The following is a 10,089-nucleotide window of genomic DNA, read 5'->3' as shown; positions in this document are numbered from 1 at the left end:
AGGTGTAATTAGTTAAGTGAGTCCCTAATCCAGGCAGCTCAGCCCTTGTAAGAAGAGAAGGTTTGGTTCAGACACGTAGAAGCTGGAGGAGGAGCTGGGAAAGCTGCTGCCTCATAGCCTCAGAGGGAACCGACCGTGCTGACCCCCCAGACCTTGGCTCCTCCAGGTCTGTGCAACTCTGTTACAGCAGCCCTGGCGAACTAATAGAGGTCCTGGGAGCTGCCTCCTGCAAGCTCTTGCTCCCCTTGCTGGCCGGCGGGCTGGCAGGAGAGGACCTCCCTGGTGCCCACGAAGCCACATACTGAGAATGGCCAAGTTTAGGGCAGAGAGAGTGAGGAGGGCATCTGCTGAGCACCCGCCACGGCACTGGCCACCTGTCACAGCAGCTCCCGGAGCCCTGACTACAGTGAACGCTGACCCAGAACTGTGCCCTCCATGGAAGCACGACACGGGCCACACATGTGAGCCACACGTGCCGTCTTGCCGCGTCCAGTAGCCTCACTGAACAAATCGCAGCTGAAATTAAGTTTATTTAACCTGTTACACCCACAATCCTATCCTTTGGACACGTGGCCTGTACACCACTTACAGAGGAGATAGTCGACGTGCTTTCTCTCACACGACATCTCGAACCCCACTGTGAGCTGTGCTCCGCGGGACGTCTGAGTTCAGACCAGCCACGCTTCGAGAGCTTCGTGCCAGCCGTGTCGCATGGCTGCCGCGTTGGATGCCCCAGGTGTGAGATGTGCATCCAGCATGGTCCGGAGGCCCCGGCTGTTCCGAGCTCCTCGCTCGGGCCTGTGCTGTCCCCGCTCCATCCCAGGAGGTGGTCGTCAGAATCTGCTGGCGACGGCCAGCTTTTGCAGAGAGCTCTCTCGAGGCCAGGCCGTTCTCGTTTCTCGCTGCGTGTCGTTGAATGAATTGTCTCGTCTCCCCGGCCCTTAATTTCCACATCCTCCAAAGAGCCTTTTCAGGGCTCGTTGCAGAGCAGGGTGAGAAGGGCCTGGTGGCTATCAGGCACTTAAGGAGCGGCCGCCGCCCAGAACCGGACCTCCTGGCACTGTCCTTTCTTGGGCTCTCTCCTGCTCTCCCCTCTGCGCACGAACCGAATGCCCTTCCTCGATGAGCACCTTGGGGCGGTAGCCCCAGCAGGAGGTGGCTCGATGCAGCACTCTGATGATGGAGAGCTCCCAGCAGCGTGGAGGAGGGGGTGAGAGGGAAGCTTTAGGTCTCAGGCTGTAGTGGCAGCTCTGTGTTCCTCCCCTGACCCCAGGGAAATGATCCAGGGCGAGGTCGGGGGCCCAGTGTGACTGCTCCATCACCCCCGCTCTGCGGTCTGAAGCCACCAGGGAGCAGGGCCCCCAGTGCCACCGGCCCTTTACAGGCGGCAGCTACAGGCTTGGTGGCCACGTCCCTGCAGGCCCTGCAGCCAGCAAGGCCTTCTCGTGGGTCAGGCTGCTCTCCATGCTAATGGGAGCAGTGGGTGTCCCCATTAGAGCTAGAGTGGGGCAGGGACCATCACCCTTAGCCTGCCTGGGGCCAGGCTACCCTGTCTGGGCTGACCTGGAGACAACACCAAACCTTTTTCTGGCTGTAACGTGATTATTTTTTTTCTTTAAAGATTTATCTATTTATTCATGATAGAGAGAGAGAGAGAGAAGCAGAGACACAGGCAGAGGGAGAAGCAGGCTCACTGCAGGGAACCCAATGTGGGACTCGATCCTGGGTCTCCAGGATCACAGCCTGAGCCAAAGGCATGCACCAGACCGCTGAGCCACCCAGGGATCCCCTGTAACGTGGTTATTTGTATAAAATCTGTTCCCTGTAGGTCTATCTATCCTCCATAAATTCAGCTACTGATGCTGACAGAGAACCTCTCCCTGCTCCTCCACTGTTTAAAATAATTTTAATCCTGTGGAAGGACCCAAGTTTATCCAAACCCTGTGAACTTTTGCAGGGCCCAAGGGCTGCATTTTTTAGAGGACTTTTGGGAAAGCCCACGGAGCTGGTGCCTGTGGTAGGAGGGATTCTGTCCCTGGAAAAGAGTTGAATTCTTGACCCTAGAAGCCTGTGACTCTGACCTTATTTGGAAATTACATCCTTTGAAGATGTAATTAGTTGTGTTCAGATGGGGTCATACTGGATCAGGTGGCCCTAAATCTGATGGCTGGGGGGATGGAGACACACTCGTGTAAGGAGAACGCTGCCTATGAGCCATGAAGTCACTCGGTTACTTCCTTCTCAATTCTGTGCCCTGTGGCCCCTAAACAAAAAAGGAACCATAGCACTTCCCCGGGGGATGCTTATCTGGCCTCACAGGCCTGCAGCCCATGTGGGGACTCGGTCGGGGCCGATCGAGGATGTTTCTAGATTCCACTGTTTTAACCTGAGGAACATCTGACCCTGGGATGGATTAGACTCAATGGGCTCAAGACTATCCAGGCCCAGAAACCTCTCACCAGCCAAACTCAGCCCCGACCAATCTGTACCCCAAAACCTGTTTCATGAGCAGCTTGACTGCCAAGTCTCCTTCAAATAGATTTGGGGTCTTTCCATAGGAAAAGACCAGAGCTGAAGATAGGATCTGAAGCAGGCTGGTACAGTAGATGCAGCCAAAGCCGAGCACTCCAGGCCCTCTTATTTTGCACGGTTTTTATTTACACAGCTCTGGGATAAATGAGAGTGTTTTGTTCGGCCCGGCCCGGTCATACAAGCCCTGCTTTGAGATGTCTGGACACGCCGATCCAGACCAAGGCCACAGAGCTGTGCTGTGGGCAGTGCAGAACCACATGTCCCCAGGCCTACATTCTCCTCATAAGGCAGCCTTGTGCTCGGCCTCCCCCACCCCTGCCGGCCCTCACGCTCCTGCAAAGGGGGCCTCTCCGCTGGAGAGCATCCTTTCTGCAGGCGACCCCAGGAGTCTCAGTATGTGCAGGTGAGGAGCCAGGTTGGCTAACAAAGTGAGTTTTGGGTCCCACTGAATCCATTCTACAAATGCTGGTGGTTGCAATATCAAGATCAAGGACATTTCAAATGATCCAACATCCACAGGATCTGGAAGATATTCTACACCTGGCTTGGCCCAGGAGACCACGTGGCTAGAGTCAACGGGCCCCTCCACTGACGTCATGCAGCTGACCCCGGGAATAATGACTGGACAGGCCTGCCGCCAGGGGATCTTCCACGGGGAGGGGTCGGGCTCTTTGTGAACGTTGAGCCGAGAGGAGAGATTCAATCCTGCAGGGTCAACACCACCCTATGTGTAGGGACAAAGCTGAGGTTGGCACCGCCTGCAACGTTTCCTCACGACCCCATCCTCCTCTTGCAACAATGTCAATCTTTGTTCCTGGCTCAGCCCCGCAATGGAAACCACATCTGCTGTTGTCCTTTTATCTTGCTATTTTCTTTCTTCTTTCTTTTTTTTTTTTTTAAGATTTTATTTATTTATTCATGATAGACATAGAAAGAGAGAGACAGGGGCAGAGACACAGGCGGAAGGAGAAGCAGGCTCCATGCCGGGAGCCTGACGTGGGATCGATCCCGGGGCTCCAGGATCATGCCCTGGGCCAAAGGCAAGCGCTAAACCGCTGAGCCACCCAGGGATCCCCCTCTTTCTTATTTCCTAATGGTATTAAATCATATATTACATTTATATATTATTTTATGCCATAGTATATTTATTATTTTCTTCAAAAATAGAGTGCAGGGCAGCCCGGGTTGCTCAGCAGTTTAGCACCGCCTTCAGCCCAGGCTGTGATCCTGGAGACCCGGGATCGAGTCCCACGTCCGGCTCCCGGCATGGAGCCTGCTTCTCCCTCTGGCCGCCCCTGCCGCCCCCCCTGTGTCTCTCATGAATAAAAAAAAAAAATAGTGTGCATATTCCACATACACACTTATTGCATTGATACAGGCCAGGGAACAGAAGGGGTCTTCTCTGAGTATTCAGAGTGGACTCATAACACCTGGCTTTTCCATCTTTTCTTCGTTTGGTCCTTATTTCGTGTACTCCATGAGTTTTGACTTGGTTCTTTGGGTCACTAACCATCTGTCTGGTGCAGGTGTCCTGTCCACAGGGCCACTTACTGCCAGGTTTTCAGCACCGAGAGGCGGAAGCATCCGGAACCTCTGCTTTTCTCTGGTGGCTTGTATCTGCACCTGTCAGAACAGGATGTCCACGCCAACTATGCCACTTACGTACTTCATGTCTCTCATGAATGAATAGATAACAATTTTTTTAAAAAAACCAAAGGATGTCTCCCTTGGTGTGTTGTCTCTCACCAGAAGCAATCTCATTCCTAAAGCTATGTTGGGTTTTATAACAAACATGCTACACCACACAAGCAGGTGTGTTTTCTCAGCTCTTTGACTTGCCCAGGAGGTGCATCCTGCCCCTGCCAGACTACAGAGGGGTTTTTTTTTTAATGTTTTGATATTTTCTTTTTAATTTAAAATTTTATTTATTCATGAGAGACACAGAGAGGGAGGCAGAGACACAGGCAGAGGGAGAAGCAGGCTCCCTCTGGGGAGCCCGATGTGGAACTCCAACCCAGGACCCCGGGATTACGCCCTGAGCCAAAATCAGGCTCTCCACCCCTGAACCACCCAGGTGCCCCCAGGCTACAGACCTTCTGACAGCAATGCCCACTGTGCTGGGCTGTCAACCACTTCCTGTTATTTTGGGCAGGCTCAGGGTTCTGGATTACATGAGCCACCCCTGCCCCCAGGGCCCATGCAGGAGGTGCCACCAGGCCAGCAGGGCTAGCTTGTCACTACCGGCGTGGAAGGGCATCTGGGTTTTGCTCTGCTGGCATCTCCCCAAATCTAACAGAGGCACAGGATAGTGTAAGGTAGCACTGGGCCCTTCCTTCGCTCACTGCTCCCAGAGGAATCCCACCGTGGAGCATCTTTGAGCACTGGGAGCCTTCCCTGGATTCTGGCTAAGCCCCCTCTCCTGCGAGGACCCAGAAGGCACAGCCCGGTCCAGCCTGCGCGGCCTCGCGCCCTGCCTGGAGCCCTTTCTTTCAGGACAAGCTCTCTCTCCTGGGCCCCACACGAATTCACAAGGGCAAGGGCCACAGCAGTGGACATGGCTTGGGTCCTGCCCAGATCCAGATGAACTAGACAGTGGGAGTAGCTGGTCGTGAGTAGGCGTTTGTGGCTTCGAGTAAATATGAGATCAATCACGGCCACCTGCGCTGAGCACCCCCTAAGCACCGCCTGAACTCAGCAATGCTGGGTTGAATGAAGAAGCCAGCTGTGCAGGGGTGGGCACCGCGGGAAGGGAACCCCAAGAACTGAGTTTGCCGTTGGCATTCCAGAGGAAGCCGTGTGTGGCTGGAGCATGTGGAAAGGAGAGGGTTGGAGACACGGGCAGGACGGGAACCCCGGCTTATTACATTTGATAATAATTATCCGAACTGGAGTTTGTAGCAGCACCTGTGCCCACACGTGCTCTCAGGCTGAACTGGTTCTGAGGGCTGGACAGTGAGGAGAGTAGGGACTGAGGAATGCAGGTCAAGCACTTTGCTTGGGCCCTGGAATGCCAACATTTGCTAGATTCCCCAACAGCCCTGGGATGCTGCGCTATGAGCTCACAGATGAGGACACTGAGGGACAGTGGGGACTGGGTGCAAGCGCAGGCTGGGGTGGCCTCCTGGTTATCAGTGGCCATCCCAGCGCCCAGGCGGCTGGAAACCCTCCACCACCTTCTGCTGCTGGGTTCACTTAATCTGCGCAAGGCCCCGATGCCATGGGGCTGGTGACCTCCACTTTGCACCCCGGGAGCCTGAAGCTGGCCCAGTGACCCGCCGGGTGTCCTGTGTCCCTCCCTGGCCGCTGGCTGTGCAGGGAGGTGGGCGCTGTCCAGGGTTCCGGGCCGCGGCTGGGGCTGCTGGGGGAGACCCCGGTGCGCACCCCAGGGGCCAGGATCCCCGCGGGCCGCGCGCCGGGTCCGCGGTGGGGGGGCGCCTTGGGGACATCCCGGCCGCCCCCTGCGGGACCCAGACCCCAGAAACGAAATCGGGCGGCGGCGGGGGCGCGGGCCGTGGCCTGGGGCGCGGCGCCTGCGAGCTGCGGGCCGCCCCTCCCCGCCGCCCCCGGCCGGCGCCCGCTCGCTTTCCGCCCCGGGCTCCGGGTCCCGCCCCTCCCGCCGTGCGGACCCGCCCCGGCCCCGGGCAGCCGCTGGGTGCGGGGCGGCCGCGGAGCCCCCCGCGGGATCCCTGCTCTCGCTCGAGTCGCCGCGCCCGAGCCGTGGCCCGAGGGGCCCTGGCCGCGTCCGCCGTAACTTCCAGGAGGAGGCTCCCGCCCCCGGAGCCCGCGCCCCGCCGCGCAGCGTCCTGCCCGGCTTCCAGGGTGCGCCCCGGCCCGGGCGGCCTGGAGGGCCACGAGCTGGGGGGGGCTGGGGGGCTGGCAAGGAAGGACGGCGGAGACGGGGGCGGCCGGCCCCCCACCCCTGCCGCCCCGCCCCGCCCCAGCCCTGCCGCCCCCTGCCGCCCCGCCCCCGGCCCCCGACTCCCATCCCCGGCTGCCCCCGCCCCGCCCCTGGCACCTGACCCCCCCCTGCTGCCCCGCCCCTGCCCTGCCGCCCCCTGCTGCCTCGCCCCTGGCCCCCCCGCCCCACCCCTGCTGCCCCCGCCCCTGACCCCCTGCTGCCCCGCCCCTGCCCTGCTGCCCCCGCCCCGCCCCACCCCTGCCGCCCCTGCCCCGCCCCTGGCCCCGCCTCCCATCCCCGGCTGCCCCTCCCCGCCCCTGGCACCTGACCCCCCTGCTGCCCCGCCCCTGCCCTGCTGCCCCGCCCCGCCCCTGCCCTGCCGCCCCCTGCTGCCTCGCCCCTGGCCCCCCTTCCCAGCCCTGCTGCCCCGCCCCGCCCCTGCTCCCTGTCGCCCCCTGCTGCCCCACCCCTGGCCCCCGACTCCCGTCCCCAGCTGCCCCCGCCCCACCCCTGCAGCCCCCTGCTGCCCCGCCCCTGACACCTGACCCCCCTGCTGCCCCGCCCCTGACCCCCTGCTTCCCCGACCCATCCCTGCTGCCCCCGCCCCGCCCCTGCCCCCTGACTCCCTCCTGCCCCCGCCCCCCTGCACCCTGACCCCACCCTCCACACCAGGCGGGGCGGCGGTCGGAGGAATGGGCTTCGAGTTTGGGGCAGTTCCCCAGCTGGGAAAAGGGGCAGGACAAAGTGTGGCAGCTGATGGGGTGGAGTCGGCTGGGGCCGGCCTCCGGTCCTCGCTCGGGCTCCTGGCGCGGCGGGAAGCAATCGGAGCTTGGGGGAGGCCTCCGAGCCCGCTGGGACTTCCCGCCCGAGGGCCAAGTAGAGCCCCGCAGAGGAGGACAGCGTAGGGGCGGCGGCCTGGGCCCCCGGGAGGCCCGGAAAGTGTGGGTGAGGGCCCAGAGCGGGAGGGGGAGGTGGGGCCAGGGCTCCCCCGGGTTGGGCCAGGACGCGCGCACACACCAGTGTGGCTCGGCTCTGCTCTGCCCCCCAGGCTCCCGCGGGAACAAGCCCAGTCAGGGGGCGCGGGGTGGCACTGGGGTGGGAGCAGGGCCGGCAGGGAGCAGGGATCCTGACCCCTGGCCCCGTCAGCCCGGGGCTCCCAGGCGGGCTGTCCCTCGGGTGGGCTGTGGCATCCCTGCAGGGCTGTGTGCCGCACCTAGCCCCCGTCACCTGTGCACGGGGTTTCAGTCCCTGCGCCCCCGTCCACCCTCACCCCGTGCCTTGTCCCGGGGTCTTGCAAGCGCTGCGCCTGTGCCTGGAACAAGCCCCCGTCTGCCCACCCCTAGCTCTCAGGGTGTCCTACCCCCAGCCTCGGCCAGGGGGGCAGGTCTTAGACTCGCCGAGTGATGGAGAGCCCGGGAGGGCGCCCCTGGCTGGGGAGGCAGAGAGGGAACAGGGTGCTGGGGCCTTGGGGGGGGGGGCGGGAGCCAGTAGCGGGGACTGGACTTGGAAGACTTGGAGGCAGTCGGGGCTCTGAGCGCTGCAGGCGGGGAGGCGCTGGCGCTGGGTGACAGGGGTGGGGGGGTCGGGGCTCTGAGCGCTGCAGGCGGGGAGGCGCTGGCACTGGGTGACAGGGGTGGGGGGGTCGGGGCTCTGAGCGCTGCAGGCGGGGAGGCGCTAGCGCTGGGTTTCGATTGTGCGGAGGACCTTCTGGTGCCGTAATTTCACTTTCCCAGAAAATGAAACTGAAGCCGGGCTGTGGTCACATGACAGGAGGCTCGGTATATAGCCCGCGGCCCCGGGACCCTTCCCTTTTCTTGCAGACCTGCGGGAGCCCATCCCGGAGGAATGGAGTGTGTGTCGTGTGGGTACGTCTCCAAGGACAAGGCCCCCAAGTTCTGCAGCCAGTGTGGACAGAGGCTGCGTCAGGCAGCCGAGCCAGGTAAGGGCCGCGGGGGGCCGTGCGCTGGGCGGCAGCGGAGCCCCATTCCCTGCGCTGAAGTGGAAGCTGGCCGGCAGGCAGCTCAGCGGGCGGCAGCAGCGGGTGCTCCGAGAGGGCCTGGGCGTGTGGCTGAGGAACTTCCTAGAAGACGCGCTTGTGCCAGAAAAACAGTTTCATCTGGTCCTGTTGCCCAGGGCTTTTGTCACTTTTTAAAAACTTTTGGTTTCATTTCTTGGAGGGAACTCCAGGGTTCTCCTCCTTCTCCGGACCAGGGGTCTCGGGCCGGGCTGGGGGGTCTCAGTGGATTTCAGAGGATGCCGTGTGCAAGTGGTATCCCAGGTGCTGTGAGGGGCACGGGGTCCCCAGAGCCTGGACAGGACCCTTACTGGTGAGGGGTGGCAGGTTGGTGCCTGAAAGGGGAACCGTGTCAGGTGGCCCTCACCTGCTGGCTCAGGTCGGTCCTCAACTCTCCTGGTGTCCAGGACCGCAGGCTGCCTTCGTTCCTTTCCCTGGTGTTCTTGGACCACGGGACCTTTGCACTGCCTGTTCCCTCAGCTTGGACTATCCCCTTCCTCAGGGCAGCACCATTACCCCCTCACCTCCTTTTGGCCTTTGCTCCTTGGCCCTCCCACCTGGAGGCCCCCTCTGACCGCCCCATTGAGGACTACACCTGCCTCCCCCCACCCTCCTGCCACTTCGCCAACACTGTTTGCCCTCCTAGCATTTGCACCACGGCAGCGTGTGTCTTCAGATGAGCCCTTCACACTTGTTAGCTGCTTTACTCCCAAGTCCCTGGCACAGTGCCTGGCACATAGTAGGTGCTCAATTAATAATTTCTGGACCAAAGAAAGTCCTCTAGAAGGTCACGTGAGGTGTGTGCGTGTGCGTGCGTGTTTGCACGCGAGTCAGTAGATGCTGTCGGTACCAGCCCCTCTTGCTCGCAGATCTCTGGGTAATCTGGGAGGGGGCACTGGGTGTCAAGGGTGGGGGGAGTCACTGGCTCCTTACTCCTGTTTCTGTTGCCCGTGTGCACAGTGCTCACGTCACGGATGCTTTTATTGGGCTGTAGGAGGCTGCTCTGGTTGTCAGTTTGTGTTTGCTTTCCTTCTGCTGCGGCCCCTTTAGAGGGGAGCCCTGGCTGGGGTCAGACCTGGGGAGTCTGTCTTCCTTTGGAACGCCGGGGACTTGACTTGCGCAAGTCGCGCTCCGATCTGCTCAGTGTCGGCTCTCCTCATTGATTCCTTGCTGTCTGGATTCTGCAGCCCGGCGCCGCTGAGCTCCTCCTGTCCAGCTGGAATCTCCCCTGGTCCCTAGAACATCCGCCTGAGTGGGAGACCTTGTCAGGGGCTCTTTGGGACCCCAGAGGGTGAAAAAATGAACAAGAAAAACCCAAATCAGACCAGTTGGTGCAATTGCCCTGAGCCTGGTGCTGTGCCAAGTATGGAGGGAGGAGCTGTCATGAATTCCCATTTTACGGATGCCCGGAGTGAGGCACAGGGAAGTGAAGTCCCTAGTGTGCTGGGAGGAAGCTGTGGCTGTGGTCTGGCTGCCTCCAAGTGATGGGCGGGAAGGTGGGGTCCGGGGTGGGGGACTCCTCCCACCCCTCTATCTGCTCTGAAGGGCCACCACCTGGGCTGGGTGGGTGAGCAGCTCCAGCCCCTGCTGGCACTGGCCTGTAGTGGAGGTCATGGGGTCTGGGATCAGGGCAAGGCAGGGGTGG

General features: G+C 61.1%; 1 protein-coding gene across 5 annotated transcripts in view; it reads left to right on the top strand.

The window, feature by feature from the left end:
* Nucleotides 1-7,218: 7,218 nt before the first annotated feature.
* RNF213 (ring finger protein 213) overlaps nucleotides 7,219-10,089 on the top strand; it is a 98,333-nt gene continuing 95,462 nt past the window's right edge. For 2 of the 5 annotated variants that reach the window (XM_038546363.1, XM_038546362.1), the window contains exon 1: nucleotides 8,251-8,369. In XM_038546363.1, coding sequence (XP_038402291.1) covers nucleotides 8,276-8,369 — 94 coding nt within the window. In that variant the 5' untranslated portion in view covers nucleotides 8,251-8,275. Of the gene's footprint in view, nucleotides 7,376-8,250; nucleotides 8,370-10,089 lie in introns of those variants that run through there. The other 3 variants (XM_038546365.1, XR_005364131.1, XM_038546364.1) reach the window with 3 other exon arrangements.

This window comes from Canis lupus, chromosome 9 (assembly GCF_011100685.1).
Source record: "Canis lupus familiaris isolate Mischka breed German Shepherd chromosome 9, alternate assembly UU_Cfam_GSD_1.0, whole genome shotgun sequence".
Taxonomy (NCBI): Eukaryota; Metazoa; Chordata; class Mammalia; order Carnivora; family Canidae; genus Canis; species Canis lupus.
Note: the sequence above shows the minus strand (reverse complement) of the source record. Positions and strands in the feature narration are given on the sequence as shown.